This window comes from Boleophthalmus pectinirostris, unplaced genomic scaffold, assembly GCF_026225935.1.
Source record: "Boleophthalmus pectinirostris isolate CB_2022bp ecotype Guang Dong unplaced genomic scaffold, ASM2622593v1 HiC_scaffold_9, whole genome shotgun sequence".
NCBI lineage: Eukaryota > Metazoa > Chordata > Actinopteri > Gobiiformes > Gobiidae > Boleophthalmus > Boleophthalmus pectinirostris.
Window position 1 is genome coordinate 39,821,916 of NW_026571541.1, and position 22,210 is coordinate 39,844,125.

The following is a 22,210-nucleotide window of genomic DNA, read 5'->3' on the forward strand; positions in this document are numbered from 1 at the left end:
GTGTTCTGTACCATTCAAAAACACACAGCCTGTACGAGGCTCCGCCCCCACACTCCCACACGACAGTTCTCCATAAAAACACAAAAACACGACACAAAATGAAAATGAAGCAACTGGACAAACGTGATGTTTGTGCAGGAGTTTGATTAGTGAACGATCTGAACGGGAGAGAAATAATCATATTTATAATAATGTTTGTTTCTAATGATATGTTGCATAATGAGGGGGCGGAGTCACATTTACATAAACATTATATGTTTCATAATGAGGGGGCGGAGTCTCATTTACATAAACATCAGGTTTATTGATGATTGACAGGTGACATCAGCAGGACGTGAAGGTCTTCCAGAAGAAGTTCTTACAGCCCGCCTTCCTTTCTCTGGGAGCCAATAGGAGCGCGTCTCTCTGCACGTGCACGCCCGCCGGGTCTGTGCGCATGCCCTCAGAGTCCACGTGCGCGCCCTCAGTGTCCGGGTCCTGCACCGAGTCGTTCTCCAGCGACAGGAGCTCTGACAGGAGCAGAGACGACAGGAGCGACAGGTCCTGAAAACAAACGGAACCAAATATGAAGAACGATTCTGAAAGAAACAACGGCCCAAACTCAGAGTGTCACTAAAGTCCAGAAAACCCAACAACACCTGCGCGCTCATTTACATCTCATTTACATAAACAATGAACATGTATTTGGTTAGAAACGCCCCCTGAACTTCCAAATATGGTCAATATGGGTTAGGGTTGTCACAGAGGTCACAGGGGTCACAGGGGTCACGGAGGTCACAGGGGGAGGATGGACGTCTGGAATGTCCCATAATCCTCGGTTCTGTTCTGGACTCGTGTTTCGTTTCGTTCACATGTTTAACGCACAAAGAGTTCTGTTCCACCTTGTGATGTCATCATGTGGTGATAGTGAAGTGCTCCACTGTGTTTTTAAACTCCACACACCTTCACTAGAATCAACTGGAACATTTCAGTCGTGGAGTTTTGATCTCGACTCAACTAAAGGGAAAAGGAGCTGAGAACTTGATGACATCACAAGGTGGAACAGAGAGTTTGGAGTTTTACAGATGAAACAGACTCAGAATAAACAAACAAACAAACAAAAAAACAAACACAAGTCCAGCTCTGAGTGTGACAGGAACAACACAACAACACACAACACAACCACAGAACAACAACAACACAACAACAGAACAACACAACAACAGAACAACACAACAACAACACAACAACACAACAACACAACAACAGAACAACACAACAACACAACAACACAACAACAGAACAACACAACAACACAACAACAGAACAACAGAACAACACAACAACACAACAACACAACAACAGAACAGCACAACAACAACAACAACACAACAACAGAACAACACAACAACACAACAACAGAACAACACAACAACAGAACAACACAACACAGAACAACACAACAACACAACAACACAGAACAACACAACAACAGAACAACACAACAACAGAACAACACAACAACAGAACAACAGAACAACAACAACACAACAACAACAACAGAACAACACAACAACAGAACACAACGACAGAACGACACAACAACACAACAACAGAACAACACAACAACACAACAACAGAACAACAGAACAACAGAACAACACAACAACAGAACAACACAACAACAGAACATGAGAACAACACAACAGAACAACACAACAACAGAACAACAGAACAACAACAACAGAACAACAACACAACAACAGAACATGAGAACAACACAACAGAACAACAGAACAACAGAACAACACAACAACACAACAACACAACAACAGAACATGAGAACATGACTTAAAGCTCAGAGTTTGTGTTTCAGGAGTTTTAAAGATGTTCCTCAGACTCAGGTTCTGTGCTCCTCGTCCAGAGTCTCACGTCTGAAGAAAAGTCCAGGATTTTTCTGACCGGGGTCTGGACCGGGGTCTGGACTGAGGTCTAGACCGGGGTCTGGACTGAGGTCTAGACCGGGGTCTGGACCGGGGTCTGGACTGAGGTCTAGACCGGGGTCTGGACTGAGGTCTAGACCGGGGTCTGGACCGGGGTCTGGACTGAGGTCTAGACCGGGGTCTGGACCGGGGTCTGGACTGAGGTCTAGACCGGGGTCTGGACCGGGGTCTGGAGCCTCTTTCCTCCAGTGAGGTGGTTGGAGCTGCTGCTCTGGAGTCTGGAGTCTGGTGGAGGTGGATTTATGGAACAATCGGAGGTTTTTAAAACATTAAACCTTTAATTTAAAATCCAACGTTTTACATTTACACCAGTTTAGACACAAACGGTTTTGTTTTATGAATCAAACTCGTTTGTATAATTCCTGTTTGTTTTGGGGAGAAAAATGATGGAGCTGGTGCCTCCTCAGCTCCAGACCCGGTCCAGACCCGGTCCAGACCCGGTCCTGGTCCAGACCCGGTCCTGGTCCAGACCCGGTCCTGGTCCAGTCCTGGTCCTGGTCCAGACCCGGTCCTGGTCCAGACCTGGTCCTGGTCCAGACCTGGTCCTGTGACCTGTGAGCAGAAGGTTCTGGACAGATATATTTGTAGATAATTGTACAGTTGTAGGGAGTATTATCTGTTACATAAGAGTTGTTATTATTATTGTTATATTTTTTTATTATTATTATTAAAGTTGAGCTTCGTTCTTATGAACAGATTTGTTCTTCAATCCTTTGGTTCTTTGGTTTTCAGGAAAAAAAGAACAAAAACAACAGGAAACATTTTTCCTGCACAATTTTTACTTCTGTATTTTTTTTTATTTCCTGTAAACATAAAACTGTGATCGATGAGATTTAGGACGAGTTTATAGAACACAGGTTCTATGATAGAACATGTTATAGAACATGTTATAGAACATATAACAGAACATATGATAGAACATATAACGGAACATATGATAGAACATATAACAAACATAACAGACATATGAACATATGATAGAACATATAACAAACATATGATAGAACATGTGTATGTTTTGTACTAGAACCTTGGGTCTTGGGTCTCAGACTTTCTGTTGTCTGAGTCTCATTTTGTCTCCAAATGTTTCTTTGTCACAGAGTCTGGACTCATCACCAACCCCCCCCCCCCCACACACACACACACACACCGACAGGATTCATGAATCAGCACCGTTATTATTCTGATTTCTTCAACTTCTGGCGCTGTGCGCTTTTTACGCGCGGACCTGACGCGCGGACCTGACGCGCGGAGCTCTCGTGAGTAAAAGTATTTTGTGATTGAAAAGTTTCTGATGTGTGAGACCGAACCACAGAGTGACACGCGCACGAGTCTGAGCGAACACGGCACATCAAACAAATAAAAACACGTCTAAAACCACGTGATCGATATGAAACTCGTATAAACACGGATCAAATATAAATCTCATATAAAATTATATTAAAATTAAACTCACGTGCTGCTGTTTGTCGGGGCCGAGCTGCGCGCTCCGGAGCAGCGCGTGCAGTTTGTCAGAGTCTGGACGCGCGCACACGCAGAGCGCGAGCATGAGCAGCGCCACGAGCACGCGCATCCCGGTCTGAGCCGCGGGTCCGGTTCTGGGTCCGGGTCTGTTTCCGGGTCTCGGGCTCATGGTCGGTCCGGTCTCAGTCCGGGGTCTGGGTCTGCGCGAGGCTCCGGGGCGCGCGCGTTTATACCGGGAGTGACGTCACTGACACCGGCCACTGACGTCATCCCCGGAGTCCCGACAGGTGGCACGCGGGGTTTTCCGGTCCTGCCTCAGTGAGTCCAGATCTGAGACTAGACCAGGACTAGACCAGGACTAGACCAGGACCAGATCCGGATCAGGACTGAGCCCAGCCTGAGGCACGTGTGTTTCTACTTCAGTTTGTCTCCAGACCCAGATGCCCTCCCCGTGGTCTGGTTCTGGTTCTGTCAGAGTCCCTCCGTCTCTTTTAGAGACCAGACCAAGTCACTAACAGAAAACACTGCTCCACCTCGTGATGTCATCATGTGGTGATACAGGAAGTGCTCCACTGTGTTTTTAAACTCCACACACCTTCACTAGAATCAACTGGATCATTTCAGTCGTGGATTTTGATCTCGACTGAACTAAAGAGAAAAGGAGCTGAGAACTTGATGACATCACAAGGTGCAGGGTGCGGGTACAGGGTGCGGGTGCGGGGTGCGGGTGCGGGGTGTGCGGGTAGGGTGCGGGTGCAGGGTGTGGGTGCAGGGTGTGGGTGCGGGTGCGGGCAGGGTGTGGGTGCAGGGTGTGGGTGCAGGTGTGCGGGTGTGGGTGCAGGGTGTGGGTGCAGGGTGCAGGGTGCGGGTGCAGGGTGTGGGTGCAGGGTGTGGGTGCGGGAGGGTGCAGGTGTGGGTGCAGGGTGGGTGCAGGGTGTGGGTGCAGGGTGTGGGTGCAGGGTGTGGGTGCAGGGTGCAGGGTGTGGGTGCAGGGTGCGGGTACAGGGTGTCAACACAACACACACACAACAACAACACACAACACATGCAAGGACGCTGTGTGTTGTGTGTGTTGTGCGTCCGTGTTGTGTGTTGTTGTGCGTCCTCGAGTGTGTGTGTTGTGTGTTCATGTTGTGTGTGTTATGCGTCCGTGTGTGTGTTGTGTGTGTTGTGTGTTCATGTTGTGTGTGTTATGCGTCCGTGTGTGTGTTGTGTGTATAGTGTGTTGTTGTGTCTTTGTTGTGCGTCCCCGCGTGTGTGTCGTTGTGTGTGTTGTGTGTATAGTGTCGTTGTGCATTCATGTTGTGCGTCCCCGCATGTGTGTGTTGTGTGTATTGTGTTGTGTGTCGTTGTGTGTTCGTGTTGTGCGTCCCCGTGTGTGTTGTTGTGTGTTCTTGTTGGGTGTATAGTGTGTTGTGTGTCATTGTGTTTGTTGTGTGTTGTGTGTATAGTGTGTTGTGCGTCCCTGCGTGTGTGTGTTGTGTGTTCTTGTTGTGTGTATAGCGTGTGTTGTGTCTTTGTTGTGCGTCCCCGCGTGTGTGTGTTGTGTGTATTGTGTTGTGTGTATAGTGTGTTGTGTATCATTGTGCGTCCCCGCGTGTGTGTTTTTGTGTGTGTTGTTGTGTGTTCATGTTGTGTATCGTTGTGCGTCCCCGCGTGTGTGTCGTTGTGTGTATAGTGTCGTTGTGCGTCCCCGTGTGTGTCGTTGTGCGTTCATGTTGTGTTTGTGTTGTGTGTGTCTTTGTTGTGCGTCCCTGCGTGTGTTGTGCGTTCGTGTTGTGCGTCCCCGCGTGTGTGTGTTGTTGTGTGTTCATGTTGTGTGTGTTGTGCGTTCATGTTGTGTGTGTGTGTTGTTGTGCATTCATGTTGTGTGTGTTGTGTGTTCGTGTTGTGCGTCCCCGCGTGTGTGTGTGTGTCTTGTTGTGCGTTCATGTTGTGTGTTCATGTTGTGTGTGTGTGTTGTTGTGCGTTCATGTTGTGTGTTTGTGTTGTGCGTTCATGTTGTGTGTTTGTGTTGTGCGTTCATGTTGTGTGTGTGTGTTGTGCGTTCGTGTTGTGTGTTGTGCGTCGTTGTGCATTGTGCGTTCGTGTTGGGTGTGTTGTGTGTTCATGTTGTGTGTTTGTGTTGTGCGTTCATGTTGTGTGTTTGTGTTGTGCGTTCGTGTTGTGTGTTGTGCATTGTGCGTTTGTGTTGTGTGTCGTTGTGTGTTGTGCGTTCATGTTGTGTGTGTTGTGTGTCGTTGTGCATTGTGCGTTTGTGTTGTGTGTGTTGTGTGTCATTGTGTGTTGTGCGTTCGTGTTGTGTGTGTTGTGTGTCGTTGTGCATTGTGCGTTCGTGTTTTGTGTGTTGTGTGTCGTTGTGCATTGTGCGTTCGTGTTTTGTGTGTTGTGTGTGTTGTGTGTCGTTGTGCATTGTGCGTTCATGTTGTGTGTGTTGTGTGTCGTTGTGCATTGTGCGTTCGTGTTGTGTGTGTTGTGTGTCGTTGTGCATTGTGCGTTCGTGTTTTGTGTGTGTTGTGTGCCGTTGTGCATTGTGCGTTCGTGTTGTGTGTGTTGTGTGTCGTTGTGCATTGTGCGTTCGTGTTGTGTGTGTTGTGTGTGTTGTGTGTGTTGTGTGTCGTTGTGCGTCCCCGCGGGAGGCTCATGCACAAACACTTTTTGCACACGTCACTGCGCGGTGTTAGCATTAGCGTTAGCCTAATGAGGCTAATGAAGCTAATGTGGCGCTAATGTGAAGCTAATGAGAGTAAACAGCAACAGCAGGAGGCGCCTGCCGCTCCTGCCGCTCCTGCCGCTCCTGCGCTCCTGACGCTCCTGCCGCTCCATTACACAAACACTCAGAGACCAAGACCAAGACCAAGACCAGGACCAGGACCAGAACTAAACCAGGATCCTGGAGACCTGAAGACCAGGTCAAAGGTCAAACTGTGAGGCTCCAGAGTACAACAACAGTACTACAACTGTACTACAAGAGTACTACAACTGTACTACAACAGTACTACAACAGTACTACAACTGTACTACAACTGTACTACAACAGTACTACAACTGTACTACAAGAGTACTACAACTGTACTACAACAGTACTACAACTGTACTACAACTAGTACTACAACAGTACTACAACTGTACTACAACTGTACTACAACAGTACTACAACAGTACTACAACAGTACTACAACTGTACTACAACAGTACTACAACAGTACTACTACAACGTACTACAAAGTACTACAACAGTACTACAACAGTACTACAACTGTACTACAACAGTACTACAACAGTACTACAACTACAACAGTACTACAACTGTACTACAACTGTACTACAACAGTACTACAAGAGTACTACAACAGTACTACAACAGTACTACAACTGTACTACAACTGTACTACAACAGTACTACAACAGTACTACAACAGTACTACAACAGTACTACAACTGTACTACAAACTAGTACTACAACAGTACTACAACTGTACTACAACAGTACTACAACAGTACTACAACTGTACTACAACAGTACTACAAGAGTACTACAACAGTACTACAACTGTACTACAGTAGTACTACAACAGTACTACAGTAGTACTACAACAGTACTACAGTAGTACTACTGTTAAAGTAATGCTGCTGTAAAACTGCAGTAGTTTTACAGCAGCATTACTATGACAGTAGTACTTTAACAGTAGTACTACAGTAGTACTTTAACAGTAGTACTTTAACAGTAGTACTTTAACAGTAGTACTACAGCAGTACTTTAACAGTAGTACTACAGTAGTATTTGAACAGTAGTACTACAGTAGTACTGCAGTTATATTAGACTTAAATATTCTCTAGACGGGGACACGGAAGTTCACACATCACTGTGTGTTATATATTTTATTTCTTAAAAGTATTTTATACATTATAATTATAGTTATTTTATTTATTATGTACATATTATATTTATTATATATTTATTATATTTATTTTATTTATTATATTTTAAATTACTGTTGTTATTTGCTGACAAACAGAAAACAAAACTTAGATTTTCACGTATTTATTCTGCAAAAGTGATTTTACAACTGACCCACAACTGACAAACAACTGACCCACAACTGACAAACAACTGACCCACAACTGACAAACAACTGACCCACAACGACAACTGACCCTGAAACTGTTGTGGAGCACATTAAAGCTGAGAAAGGTCAGTGTGCATGAGGCTCTTCGACTGTGAACGTGAGACGAGAACATCCAGCTGAGGAGACCAGTGGAGCTCCTCCTGCACCTGAGAAGAATCAGCTCTGGACTGATGGACCCTGGAGAAGATCACGACTGTTTTCAGACTCTTCACACGCGTCTGTGCTGAAGGTCGTGTCTGCTCGAGCCTCAGGGAGGTTTTTTTTTTTTTTTGACCAAGTTTGGATGAAAACTCGAGGTGTGAGTGTCTCCTCCTCTTCCTCTCCTCTTCCTCCACTCCTCATCTTCTTCCTCTCTCCTTCTCTGAGCTCTGTCTGTACTCATGATGTTCTCCTCCTCCTCTTCTCTTCCTCCATTGTGACTTGTGAATATTGATCGAGTCTAAATGAGCTTAAATGAGTTTGTTATTGTGTTCGTGTCTTTCTCTGTGTGTCCTCCTCCTCTCCTCTTTCTCTTTTTTCTCTTCCGTTTTTCTCTTAATCGGGTCTAAATGAGTTTGAACGCTGTGGTCCCGCCCCCCGCTGTGCTCCCGGCCAATCATGTGCATCCTCTCTGCGTGAGCCAATCAGGCGCTCCGCTGGAGGTGTGACTGATGGACAGAGGACATTAGCGTCGCTGCGGGAGACGTGACGCATCAGCGACCTGTTTATGCCAGATGCCCTCCCGCCCTCCTCCCCCCGTGTGTCAGGTGCTCTCCCGTGTGTCAGGTGCTCTCCCGTGTGTCAGGTGCTCTCCCGTGTGTCTCTCCCGTGTGTCAGGTGCTCTCCCGTGTGTCAGGTGCGCCCCTGTCCTGTATTAGAGAATAAAACTCAGTTTGTTGTGACACTTTTATTAAAATGATGCAAAAACTCCAGATACAAGAAAACGACAAACGTCTGAACACAAATATTTCACACAACGAACCCGAAGACACCAGGCCTGACCTCTGACCCCTCTGACCCCTGTGACCTCTGACCCCTGTGACCTCTGATCCCTGTGACCTCTGTGACCCCTGTGACCTCTGACCCCTGTGACCTCTGACCCCTGTGACCTCTGACCTCTGTGACCTCTGACCTCTGACCCTAACACCAAAGAGACGCTTAAACGCCTCAAATGAGAGGCTCAGACTCTGTAAAAAACTAAATCTGGTCTCGTTCAGACGACTTGAGTGACTTGAATGACTTGAGTGACTTGAATGACATGAATGACTTGAGTGACTTGAGTATCTTGAGTGACTTGAATGACTTGAGTGACTTGAATGACTTGAGTAACATGAATGACTTGAGTGACTTGAATGACTTGAGTGACTTGAATGACTTGAGTGACTTGAGTAACTTGAGTGACTTGAGTAACTTGAGTGACTTGAGTAACTTGAGTAACTTGAGTGACTTGAGTAACTTGAGTGACTTGAGGTTTGGTCCTGACTTGAGTCGGTTTCACTTGTGTTGTTGTTGTTGACTGAAAAGTTCTGCAGAGGAACAAAACTTTTTCTACTTCAAAAACGAGTCTGGAGACAAAAAGAAAAAGAAAAACAACAACTGCATTTAAAATAAAAAACAAAATCAAATGTTTTTTCTTCGGTCGAAATGAAACGACTCAAACTATCAGAATTTAAGTCGTTTTAATTTGTCGTTTAAATTTGTCATTTAAATTTGTCGTTTTAATTCACACAAATCTCGTTTTTTTTTTTTCCAGTGTGAAGCAGAGGAGGCGAGGACAGACCCACACAATCGGGTCAAAGGTCAAAGGTCAGAGTTTTTACACACAAACTAAACTGGAGCCAGAGTCAATGGAGCCAAAACACGACCATGAACACTTCCTGTTTGGAACACAGTGGGTTGGCGGGCACCGGGCACCGGGTTGGCTCCAGTCTGTGGTCTGAGTCTGAGGGACTTTTCTCTAAATTAAATGTGACAGATTTTTGGGTTCATGGAACTCAAAACCTTTGAGTTCAGAAAACTCTAAATCGTCTCTTTTGTTTCTCGATGATTTTTGTCTAATAAATAGATTTGACTCATTTATTTACAATAAACACAACCAGACTCAGTCCTGGTCCTGGTCTGGATCCTGGTCTCACTGGGTCTTCATGCAGACCACACAGCGGCTGATGCTCTGCTCTTTTGGGCTCAGATCGTCTTGTCTCTTGGACCTGAGATCCTCCTGGTCTAGGTCTTGGTCCGGTCTTGAGCGCAGGTCTTGGTCCGGTCTCGGGTTCGGGTCTCGGTCCGGTCTCAGCTCCAGGGGGACTCGTGTGAGCCAGAAGCTGTAGATGTTGGAGAAATAGTGGCAGGTTCCTCTGGGTCCCTGACACTCCACAAAAGGCAAAGGTCTGAAGATCTGAAGACACGAGCCTGAAGACGTGAGGGACTGTCCCCCGCCCTCGTCCCCCGCCCCCGTGTGCTGAAACAGACAGGTGAGACAGGTGAGACAGGTGAGACAGGTGAGGGACCGCCCCCCGCCCCCGTGTGACTCACCATGAGGAAGGAGTGCCCGCTCCAGAGCTGTGCCCACCTCGGGGGGCAGGTGGGGGGTTGGGGGGCCTGGGCGTGCAGGGTGACGGCGGCGCTCGGGCTCTCGCACACAACACAGCGACTGATGTGCTCGCCGATGGCCCCGCCCACCACCGGGAGCACCGGCACCGCCCCCGACGCCGACAGCCAATAGGATTTATCGTTCCTCGAGGAGTACGAGCAGTGGGCGGAGTTACAGGACGAGAAGGGCATCGTGGAGAAAACACGCACACACGAACCCGCCTGACCTGAAACACACACACACACACACAGACGCACAACACACACACACAGACGCACACACAGACGCACACACACACACACACACACAGACGCACAACACACACACACAGACGCACACACACACACACACACACAGACACACACACACACACACACACACACACACGACACACGACACACACACACACACAGACGCACACACACACACATACACAGACACACACACACACACAGACACACACACACACACACACACACAACAACACACACAGACGCACAACACACACACACACACAGACGCACACACAGACGCACAACACACACACACAGACGCACACACAGACGCACAACACACACACACAGACGCACAACACACACACACAGACGCACACACAGACGCACAACACACACACACAGACGCACAACACACACATACACACAGACGCACAACACACACACACACACACAGACACACACACACACACACACACACAACACACACAGACGCACAACACACACACACACACACAGACGCACAACACACACACACAGACGCACACACAGACGCACAACACACACACACAGACGCACAACACACACACACACAGACGCACAACACACACACACACACAGACGCACAACACACACACACACAGACACACACACACAGACACACACAACACACACACACACACAACAACACACACAGACGCACACACACACACACACACAGACGCACAACACACACACACACAGACGCACACACACACGACGCACAACACACAGACGCACAACACACAGACGCACAACACACACACACAGACGCATAACACACATACACACACAGACGCACAACACACAGACACACAACACACACAGACACACAACACACACACACACACACACACACACACACAGACGCACAACACACACACACACACACACAACACACACACACAGACGCACAACACACACACACAACACACACACAGACGCACAACACAAACACACAAACACACAACATAAATATAATATATACAATATCACAATATCATCATTTATAAAACTACAAAAGAACACACCTGACCTGTACCACACACACACAGACGCACACAAAGTATATATAATGTGTGTTTTGTGTATTGTGTGTGTGTGTTGTGTGTATTGTGTGTGTGTTGTGTGTTATGTGTGTTGTGCGTCGTGTTGTGTGTGTGTGTGTGTTGTCTGTATTGTGTGTGTGTTGTGTGTTGTGCGTCGTGTTGTGTGTGTGTGTGTGTTGTCTGTATTGTGTGTGTGTTGTGTGTTGTGCGTCGTGTTGTGTGTGTGTTGTCTGTGTTGTGTGTGTGTTGTCTGTTGTGTGTTGTGCGTCGTGTTGTGTGTGTTGTCTGTTGTGTGTGTTGTGTGTGTGTGTTGTGTGTGTTGTCTGTGTGTGTTGTCTGTTGTGTGTGTTGTGTGTGTGTTGTCTGTGTGTGTGTTGTGCGTCGTGTTGTGTGTGTGTTGTGTGTGTGTTGTGTGTGTCTGTGTGTGTGTGTTGTGTGTGTGGTGTGTGTGTCTGTGTGTGTGTGTTGTGTGTGTGTTGTGTGTGTGTGTGTTGTGTCGTGTGTGTGTGGTGTTGTGTGTGTGTGTTGTGTGTTGTTGTGTGTGTGTGTGTTGTCTGTTGTGTTGTGTGTTGTGTGTGTTGTGCGTCGTGTTGTGTGTGTGTGTGTTGTCTGTTGTGTGTGTTGTGCGTCGTGTTGTGTGTGTTGTCTGTTGTGTGTGTTGTGTGTGTGTTGTCTGTTGTGTGTCGTGTGTGTGTGTGTGTGTTGTCTGTTGTGTGTGTTGTGTGTGTGTGTGTGTGTGTTCGTGTTGTGTGTGTTGTGTGTGTTGTTGTGTGTGTGTGTGTGTTGTGTGTGTGTGTGTGTGTGTTGTGTGTGTGTGTGTTGTCTGTTGTGTTGTGTGTGTGTTGTGTGTGTGTGTGTTGTCTGTTGTGTTGTGTGTTGTGTGTGTTGTGCGTCGTGTTGTGTGTGTGTGTGTTGTCTGTTGTGTTGTGTGTGTGTTGTGTACCCAGGTCCTGGGTGTGTGCTTTCTCTTGACCCTCCAGGTACAGGAGACTGTAGCCGCTCCACAGCGCCCTCATGTGGGCGGGGCATGTGGGAATGTTTTGTGATTGACTGTGGACGACCAATAGGAATCCGGCGCTCAGCGTGTGGTAGGGGCCGGGCGGACCGGGATCACCGATTGGCCCAGGGTCTCCTGAAACAGGAAGTGACATCACACATCTGTCAGACATTGTGATAATTATCGATGATTATATTATATATTATTATTATATATTATTATATTATTATTATATATTATTATATATTATGATATTATTATGATAAGATCATGATATTATTGTGATATTATCATTATCCATGTTCATATTCAGTATTAGTTCTAAATGTAATTATTATATTATTATTATTTTTACAGAAAATACACCCCCCCCCACTCACCCCCACAACCCCCACTCACCCTCACCCCCCCACTCACCCCCCACTCACCCCCACCCCCCACACCCCCCCACTCACCCCCCCCACAACCCCCCACTCACCCTCACCCCCCCACTCACCCCCCCACACCCCTCCACTCACCCCCCACACACCCCCACTAACCCCCGCCACACCCCCCACTCACCCCCCCACACCCCCACTCACCCCCCACTCACCCCCCCCACTCACCCCCCCACTCACCCTCACCCCCCACTCACCCCCCCACACACCCCCACTAACCCCCGCCACACCCCCCACTCACCCTCACCCCCCCACTCACCCCCCACTCACCCCCACCCCCCACTCACCCCCCCCACACCCCCCACTCACCCCCACTCACCCTCACCCCCCCACTCACCCCCCCCCCCCCCACACACACACACCCCCACTCACCCCCACAGCCCTGCTCTCCTCTGTCCCCCTGGGGCCCCTCCTCCCCAGGGTCTCCTCTGGGGCCGGGGGGTCCTGTGTCTCCTGTGAATCCTGAGTCTCCGTGCTCTCCTTTGGCTCCTGCACAAGAACAAACCTCACAGCACAGACCGACCACAGACAAACCACAGACAGACCACAGACAGACCACAGACAAACCACAGACAGACCACAGACAGACCACAGACAGACCACAGACAAACCACAGACAGACCACAGACAAACCACAGACAGACCACAGACAAACCACAGACAGACCACAGACAGACCACAGACAGACCACAGACAAACCACAGACAGACCACAGACCACAGACAGACCACAGACAGACCACAGACAGACCACAGACAGACCACAGACAGACCACAGACAGACCACAGACAAACCACAGACAAACCACAGACAGACCACAGACAGACCACAAACCACAGACAAACCACAGACAGACCACAAACCACAGACAAACCACAGACACATCTCACAGACTCACAGCGCCCCCTGTAGGACACACAGACTCACCTTTGGCCCCAGGGCAGCCTGGTTCTCCCTCGGCCCCTGTGTCTCCTGGGGTCCCAGGGGGCCCCTGCTTTCCTGGGGAGCCTGGGGGAGCGGTGGAGGGGGGGCAAGGGTCACTGTCTCCCGGGTCTCCTTTGGGCCCCTGAGGCCCCTGAGGGCCTCTGGACCCCGGCCCACCCCCGAAGCCAGGACTCCCTGAGGCCCCTCGGGGGCCCGGGACCCCCATGAGTCCAGTGCTCCCCTGTGGCCCTGTAAAGAAAACAAAAAGAATGAACAAGAAGCACCACCAGGGCCCCTGACCATCCTCCAGGGCCCCCCCACTGCCCTCTGCCCCTGGCACACTGACCTCTGCCCCCGGCACACTGACCTCTGCCCCCGGCACACTGACCTTTGCCCCCTGGCTCTCCTGGCTGCCCCGCTCCCCCTCGGGGTCCCGGGGCTCCTCGGGTTCCAGTATTTCCGGTGCAGCCCGGTTCTCCGTCGTCGCCATCGTCTCCTGGAACCGGATCACTGGGACCGGACTCCCCCGCCGGCCCCTGCACACCTGAGGAAGTGACATCACAGTGTGAAGAAGTGACATCACAGTGTGGGTCTGTGGTCTGTGGGTCTGTGGTCTGTGGGTATGTGGGTCTGTGGGTCTGTGGTCTGTGGGTCTGTGGTCTGTGGGTCTGTGGTTTGTGGGTCTGTGGTCTGTGGTCTGTGGGTCTGTGGGTCTGTGGTCTGTGGGTCTGTGGGTCTGTGGTCTGGGGTCTGTGGGTCTGTGGGTCTGTGGGTCTGTGGTCTGTGGGTCTGTGGGTCTGTGGGTCTGTGGGTCTGTGGGTCTGTGGGTCTGTGGGTCTGTGGGTCTGTGGGTCTGTGGGTCTGTGGGTCTGTGGTCTGTGGGTCTGTGGTGTCTGTGGGTCTGTGGGTCTGTGGGTCTGTGGGGTCTGTGGGTCTGTGGGTCTGTGGTCTGTCTGTGGGTCTGTGGGTCTGTGGGTCTGTGGTCTGTGGTCTGTGGGTCTGTGTCTGTGGTCTGTGGGTCTGTGGGTCTGTGGGTCTGTGGGTCTGTGGGTCTGTGGTCTGTGGTCTGTGGGTCTGTGGGTCTGTGGGTCTGTGGGTCTGTGGTCTGTGGTCTGTGGGTCTGTGGGTCTGTGGGTCTGTGGGTCTGTGGTCTGTGGGTCTGTGGGTCTGTGGGTCTGTGGGTCTGTGGTCTGTGGGTCTGTGGGTCTGTGGGTCTGTGGGTCTGTGGTCTGTGGGTCTGTGGTCTGTGGGTCTGTGGTCTGTCTGTGGGTCTGTGGGTCTGTCTGTGGGTCTGTGGGTCTGTGGGTCTGTGGGTCTGTCTGTCTGTCTGTGGGTCTGTGGGTCTGTGGGTCTGTGGGTCTGTGGGTCTGTGGGTCTGTGGGTCTGTGGGTCTGTGGTCTGTGGTCTGTGGTCGTGTCTGTGGGTCTGTGGGTCTGTGGGTCTGTGGGTCTGTGGGTCTGTGGGTCTGTGGTCTGTCTGTGGTCTGTGGGTCTGTGGGTCTGTGGGTCTGTGGTCTGTGGGTCTGTGGGTCTGTGGTGGGTCTGTGGGTCTGTGGGTCTGTGGGTCTGTGGTCTGTCTGTGGGTCTGTGGTCTGTGGGTCTGGTCTGGGTCTGTGGGGGTCTGTGTCTGTGGTCTGTGGGTCTGTGGGTCTGTGGGTCTGTGGGTCTGTGTGGTCTGTGGGTCTGTGGGTCTGTGGGTCTGTGGGTCTGTGGTCTGTGGGTCTGTGGGTCTGTGGTCTGGTCTGTGGTCTGTGGGTCTGTGGGTCTGTGGTCTGTGGGTCTGTGGCTGTGGTCTGTGGGTCTGTGGGTCTGTGGTCTGTGGGTCTGTGGGTCTGTGGTCTGTCTGTGGGTCTGTGGGTCTGTGGGTCTGTGGTCTGTGGGTCTGTGGGTCTGTGGTCTGTGGTCTGTGGTCTGTGGGTCTGTGGGTCTGTGGGTCTGTGGTCTGTCTGTGGGTCTGTGGGTCTGTGGGGTCTGTGGGTCTGTGGGTCTGTGGGTCTGTGGTCTGTGGGTCTGTGGGTCTGTGGTCTGTGGTCTGTGGGTCTGTGGGTCTGTGGTCTGTGGGTCTGTGGGTCTGTGGTCTGTGGGTCTGTGGGTCTGTGGTCTGTGGGTCTGTGGTCTGTGGGTCTGTGGTCTGTGGGTCTGTGGTCTGTGTCTGTGGGTCTGTGGTCTGTCTGTGGGTCTGTGGGTCTGTGGGTCTGTGGGTCTGTGGTCTGTCTGTGGGTCTGTGGGTCTGTGGTCTGTGGGTCTGTGGGTCTGTGGGTCTGTGGGTCTGTGGGTCTGTGGGTCTGTGGTCTGTGGGTCTGTGGTCTGTCTGTGGTCTGTGGGTCTGTGGTCTGTGGGTCTGTGGGTCTGTGGGTCTGTGGGTCTGTGGGTGGGTCTGTGGGTCTGTGGTCTGTGGTCTGTGGGTCTGTGGTCTGTGGGTCTGTGGGTCTGTGGTCTGTGGGTCTGTGGGTCTGTGGTCTGTGGTTCTGACCCGGGTCTCCGTCGGGTCCGGTGGGTCCTGGGTCTCCCTCGGCTCCGAGTTTGGGGTTGGCACAGGCAGGTCCAGATTCTCCAGGAGGTCCCTGAGGTCCCGGGGGTCCTGAGGGGTCACACAGGGGTCACACAGGGGTCAGGGGTCACACAGGGGTCAGGGGTCATACAGGGGTCACACAGGGGTCAGGGGTCACACAGGGGTCAAGGGTTATGGTATCGTTTCAGTCACAGAGTCCAGGGCTGTACCTGGGAGTCCGAAGGGGCCCTGGGGCCCGGGGGGGCCAATCTGAGAGGATCCTGGGGGCCCTGGAGGCCCTCGGGGTCCTGTGTCTCCAGGAGGCCCCTGAGAACCTTTAGGTCCTGGAAGTCCAAGACCTGAGAGACAAAAACAAGTTGCAAACCAGGACTAAACCAGGACTATAACAAGATTAAACCAGGACTAAACCAGGACTATAACGAGATTAAACCAGGACTATAACAGGACTAAACCAGGACTACACCAGGACTAAACCAGGACTACACCAGGACTAAACCAGGACTATAACAGGACTAAACCAGGACTACACCAGGACTAAACCAGGACTAAACCAGGACTATAACAGGACTAAACCAGGACTATAACAGGACTAAACCAGGACTAAACCAGGACTATAACAGGACTAAACCAGGACTACACCAGGACTAAACCAGGACTACACCAGGACTAAACCAGGACTATAACAGGACTAAACCAGGACTATAACAGGACTAAACCAGGACTATAACAGGACTAAACCAGGACTAAACAGGACTAAACCAGGACTAAACCAGGACTAAACGGTCACCTCGAGTCCCCATGTCTCCCTTCACTCCCTTTAGTCCGTCCAGACCGTGGAGACCCAGAGGACCAGGAGGACCTGAGGACAGAAGAGAAGAACCATTCAGACCCTCCTCTAGACCGGTTACAATCCTGCAGTACCTCTGAGGCCCCGGCTGCCCTGAGATCCGGGGGGTCCATCGGGCCCTGGAGGTCCGGGGAGTCCTGGAGGTCCTGGTCGGCCCCTGGGTCCTGGGGGCCCCAAAACTCCTGAAGACACAAAGTCACAGTGAGATTAGAACCTGCAACCCACAACAGGATTCAGTCCTGGTTCAGTCCTGGTTTAGTCCTGGTGTAGTCCTGGTTTAGTCCTGGTTCAGTCCTGGTTTAGTCCTGGTGTAGTCCTGGTTCAGTCCTGTTTAGTCCTGGTTTAGTCCTGGTTTAGTCCTGGTTCAGTCCTGGTTTAGTCCTGGTTCAGTCCTGGTTTAGTCCTGGTTCAGTCCTGGTTTAGTCCTGGTGTAGTCCTGGTTTAGTCCTGGTGTAGTCCTGGTTCAGTCCTGGTTTAGTCCTGGTTTAGTCCTGGTGTAGTCCTGGTTTAGTCCTGTTTAGTCCTGGTGTAGTCCTGGTTCAGTCCTGGTTTAGTCCTGGTGTAGTCCTGGTTCAGTCCTGTTTAGTCCTGGTTTAGTCCTGGTGTAGTCCTAGTTTAGTCCTGGTGTAGTCCTGGTTCAGTCCTGGTTTAGTCCTGGTGTAGTCCTGGTTTAGTCCTGGTGTAGTCCTGGTTTAGTCCTGGTGTAGTCCTGGTTCAGTCCTGGTTTAGTCCTGGTTTAGTCCTGGTTAGTCCTGGTTTAGTCCTGGTTTAGTCCTGGTGTAGTCCTGGTTTAGTCCTGGTTTAGTCCTGGTTCAGTCCTGGTTTAGTCCTGGTTCAGTCCTGGTTTAGTCCTGGTTTAGTCCTGGTTCAGTCCTGGTTTAGTCCTGGTTTAGTCCTGGTTCAGTCCTGGTTTAGTCCTGGTTTAGTCCTGGTGTAGTCCTGGTTTAGTCCTGTTTAGTCCTGGTGTAGTCCTGGTTCAGTCCTGGTTTAGTCCTGGTTCAGTCCTGGTTTAGTCCTGGTTCAGTCCTGGTTTAGTCCTGGTTTAGTCCTGGTGTAGTCCTGGTTTAGTCCTGGTGTAGTCCTGGTTCAGTCCTGGTTTAGTCCTGGTTTAGTCCTGGTGTAGTCCTGGTTTAGTCCTGTTTAGTCCTGGTGTAGTCCTGGTTCAGTCCTGGTTTAGTCCTGGTTTAGTCCTGGTGTAGTCCTGGTTTAGTCCTGGTGTAGTCCTGGTTCAGTCCTGATTTAGTCCTGGTTCAGTCCTGGTGTAGTCCTGGTTTAGTCCTGGTGTAGTCCTGGTTAAGTCCTGGTTTGGTCCTGGTTTAGTCCTGGTTTGGTCCTGGTTCAATCCTGGTTTAGTCCTGTTTAGTCCTGGTTTAGTCCCGGTGTAGTCCTGGTTCAGTCCTGGATTAGTCCTGGTTTGGTCCTGGTTTAGTCCTGGTTCAGTCCTGGATCAGTCCTGGTTTGGTCCTGGTGTAGTCCTGGTTCAGTCCTGGATTAGTCCTGGTTTGGTCCTGGTGTAGTCCTGTTTTAGTCCTGGTTTAGTCCCGGTGTAGTCCTGGTTTAGTCCTGGTTTAGTCCCGGTGTAGTCCTGGTGTAGTCCTGGTGTAGTCCTGGTTTAGTCCCGGTCTTACCCATCTCTCCTGCTGGACCCTGGACTCCGGCGTCTCCTTTACACCTGGTGTATCCTGGGAGTCCCTGGCGCCCGGATTCTCCAGGTTCTCCCTTTGGTCCTGGAGGACCTGAAAACACCAAAGCAGATCCAGGTTTAGTCCAGATGTAGACCTAGGTGTAGACCTGGACTAGACCTGGTCTGGGTCTTGACCTGGAGGTCCGTAGTCCCCCTGAGAGCCTCGATCTCCGGGGGGTCCAGGGCATCCAGACGAGTCTCCTGGGTCTCCTGCAAAACCAAGAAGTCCTGGTTTAGTCCTGGTGTAGTCCTGGTTCAGTCCTGGATTAGTCCTGGTTTGGTCCTGGTGTAGTCCTGGTTCAGTCCTGGATTAGTCCTGGTTTGGTCCTGGTTTAGTCCTGGTTCAGTCCTGGATTAGTCCTGGTTTGGTCCTGGTGTAGTCCTGGTTTAGTCCTGGTGTAGTCCTGGTTTAGTCCTGGTGTAGTCCTGGTTTAGTCCTGGTGTAGTCCAGGTCCAGTCTTACCTTTAAGACCAAAAAAACCAGGGGGCCCAGGTCCTCCATCGACGCCCGGGCAGCCCTCAGGGCCCTGAAACACACAAGAGGAGGTGTCTGGGGAGTTGGGGGGGAGTCAGGGGGAGAGGGGGAGGAGTCAGGGGGAGAGGGGGAGGAGTCAGGGGGAGAGGGGAGGAGTCAGGGGGAGAGAGAGGGGGAGGAGTCAGGGGGAGAGGCAGGGGGAGAGGGGGGAGGAGTCAGGGGGGAGAGGGTCAGGAGGAGTCAGGGGAGGGGGAGGAGATGGGGAGGAGTCAGATGGAGAGGGAGAGGAGTCAGGGGAGATGGGGAGGAGTCAGATGGAGAGGGAGAGGAGTCAGGGGGAGAGAGGGAGGAGTCAGGGGGAGAGGGGGAGGAGTCAGGGGGAGTACCTGGTCTCCGGTCAGTCCAGGGAAGCCCATGAGTCCTTTCAGGCCTTTGTATCCCTGTTTTCCTTTGGGCCCCTGGGGGCCTCTGAGGCCTGGAGCTCCGAGGGGGCCTGAGAGTCCTGCAGCCCCTGGAGGTCCAGAGAGACCAGGTGCTCCGGGGGGCCCGGGGGGCCCCTCAAACCCTGCACAGAGGCACAGAGCTCAGAGTCAGTCCAAACCAAGACCCGGTCCGAGGCCTGATCTCGGTCTTACCTCGAGGTCCGGGAAAACCTTGGGCTCCGTCCGGCCCGGGGGCCCCTCTGCGGCCCTTCTCCTCCACCACGGTCACGGGACCTGGAGGCCCCAGGGCCCCGACCGCTCCTGTCACACACACAGAGGTCAGAGGTCAGGGGTCAGAGGTCAGTGTCAGGGGTCAGAGGTCAGGGGTCAGAGTCAGGGGTCAGAACAAGCCCCCAGGTTCGAAAATGGCCGCCCATTCAAGTCAATGGGCTGAGCTCAATGTCTCATGATCCCAGATTAGCCCGGCGAGGTTCTTCCGGTGGCTGTGGGCGACCGAGCATGTGCAGTAGAGTCTTTTCTCCTACCGCACGGAGCGCGGGCTCGTGTATCACGTGATCGCTTTGACCAATCAGAGCGAGAGGAACGAGAGCGGAGCCGGAGCTAACGAATATAAAGCGTTTTTTTAAGACAACTGAAGGATTTTGAGCGAGAAAAAGTTTATGATCTAAAAATAGGTAAAAATCGCCACAAAATCCGACATTTTTGAAAGTTGTAGGTCCTGTCAGACGAACACGAGCAGGTTGTGATCACGTTGCCTCTATGAGAAAAATCTTCTCTCGGCCCATGGGATTTTTTTGACTGTAGAACCACTGAGTGACACTACGTCAACTGGAGGCAGCTACAAGCAGCAACACTGTATCCAGTTATTTTAATAGATCCATGGGTCAGAGCCCCGTCGAGCAGCTCTGGAGCTCCGCCCTCAAACACAGAGTGAAAGTGAAAGTGAAACCATCCCTCCCGTGACAGGGCATCCGGCTTAACCAGCTCAGACTGAAGGATTTTTACAACGTTTAAATCCTCAAAGCTCCTGAAGGGAAATCTGTCACCCCGAGTCACCCCAAGTCACAGAGTCACTCCGAGTCACCCCAAGTCACCCCGAGTCACAGAGTCACCCCGAGTCACCCCAAGTCACAGAGTCCCCCCGAGTCACCCCGAGTCACAGAGTCACCCCGAGTCACAGAGTCACCCCGAGTCACAGAGTCGCCCCGAGTCACCCCAAGTCACAGAGTCACCCCGAGTCACAGAGTCACCCCGAGTCACCCCAGTCACAGAGTCACCTCGAGTCACAGAGTCACAGTGAGTCACCTCGAGTCACCCCAAGTCACAGAGTCACCCCGAGTCACAGAGTCACTCCAAGTCACCCCAAGTCACCCCGAGTCACAGAGTCACCGAGTCACCCCGAGTCACCCCGACTCAGAGTTACTCAGAGTCACCCCGATTCACAGAGTCATCCCGAGTCACCCCAAGTCACAGAGTCACTCAGAGTCACCCCGAGTCACTCCGAGTCACCTCGAGTCACCCCGAGTCACTCCGAGTCACCCCACGTCGCTCCGAGTCGGCCCGAGTCACAGAGTCACCGAGTCACCCCGACTCAGAGTTACTCAGAGTCACCCCGATTCACAGAGTCACCCCGAGTCATCCCGAGTCACCCCAAATCACAGAGTCACCCCGAGTCACTCCGAGTCACCGCGAGTCACTCCGAGTCACCCTAAGTCACTCCAAGTCACAGAGTCACCCCGAGTCACAGAGTCACCCCGAGTCACCCCGAGTCACCCCAAGTCACAGAGTCACTCATAGTCACCCCGAGTCACTCCGAGTCACCCCGAGTCACTCCGAGTCACCCTAAGTCACTCCAAGTCACAGAGTCACCCCGAGTCACAGAGTCACCCCGAGTCATCCCGAGTCACCCCAAGTCACAGAGTCACTCATAGTCACCCCGAGTCACTCCGAGTCACCGCGAGTCACTCCGAGTCACCCTAAGTCACTCCGAGTCACAGAGTCACCCCAAGTCACAGAGTCACCCCGCGTCACCCCGAGTCACCTCGAGTCACCCCAAGTCACAGAGTCACCCCGAGTCACCCCGAGTCACCCCGAGTCACAGAGTCACCCCGAGTCACCCCGAATCACCTCGAGTCAGCCCAAGTCACAGAGTCACCCAGAGTCACTCCGAGTCACCCCGAGTCGCTCCGAGTCACCCTAAGTCACTCCAAGTCACCGCGAGTTACCCAGAGTCACTCCAAGTCACCCCGAGTCACCCTAAGTCACTCCGAGTTACCCAGAGTCACTCCAAGTCACCCCGAGTCACCCTAAGTCACTCCGAGTCACTCCGAGTCACCCTAAGTCACTCCAAGTCACCGCGAGTTACCCAGAGTCACTCCAAGTCACCCCGAGTCACCCTAAGTCACTCCGAGTTACCCAGAGTCACT

The 22,210-nt window shown here is 51.6% G+C and overlaps 2 protein-coding genes across 2 annotated transcripts in view; both read right to left on the reverse strand.

Moving 5' to 3' along the window:
* Positions 1 to 324: 324 nt before the first annotated feature.
* LOC129412600 (somatostatin-1A-like) lies at positions 325 to 3,595 on the reverse strand. Its single transcript, XM_055166655.1, has 2 exons — positions 3,439 to 3,595; positions 325 to 543 (listed from the first exon to the last, which is right to left on the reverse strand). The coding sequence occupies exons 1-2, from the start codon at positions 3,553 to 3,555 to the stop codon at positions 325 to 327; spliced, it is 336 nt and encodes a 111-aa protein (XP_055022630.1). The 5' UTR covers positions 3,556 to 3,595.
* A 4,862-nt stretch (positions 3,596 to 8,457) lies between these two features.
* The window catches only part of col4a4 (collagen, type IV, alpha 4), a 47,381-nt gene continuing 33,628 nt past the window's right edge, over positions 8,458 to 22,210 (reverse strand). Inside the window, exons 31-45 of the mRNA XM_055166745.1 lie at positions 19,977 to 20,084; positions 19,728 to 19,906; positions 19,330 to 19,393; positions 19,002 to 19,076; positions 18,811 to 18,918; positions 17,257 to 17,364; positions 17,123 to 17,194; positions 16,545 to 16,673; positions 16,297 to 16,404; positions 14,213 to 14,368; positions 13,828 to 14,073; positions 13,273 to 13,389; positions 12,410 to 12,598; positions 10,088 to 10,371; positions 8,458 to 10,013 (exon numbers count right to left, since the gene is read on the reverse strand). Coding sequence (XP_055022720.1) covers positions 9,687 to 10,013; positions 10,088 to 10,371; positions 12,410 to 12,598; positions 13,273 to 13,389; positions 13,828 to 14,073; positions 14,213 to 14,368; positions 16,297 to 16,404; positions 16,545 to 16,673; positions 17,123 to 17,194; positions 17,257 to 17,364; positions 18,811 to 18,918; positions 19,002 to 19,076; positions 19,330 to 19,393; positions 19,728 to 19,906; positions 19,977 to 20,084 — 2,270 coding nt within the window. The 3' untranslated portion in view covers positions 8,458 to 9,686. The remainder of the gene's footprint in view (positions 10,014 to 10,087; positions 10,372 to 12,409; positions 12,599 to 13,272; positions 13,390 to 13,827; positions 14,074 to 14,212; positions 14,369 to 16,296; positions 16,405 to 16,544; positions 16,674 to 17,122; positions 17,195 to 17,256; positions 17,365 to 18,810; positions 18,919 to 19,001; positions 19,077 to 19,329; positions 19,394 to 19,727; positions 19,907 to 19,976; positions 20,085 to 22,210) is intronic.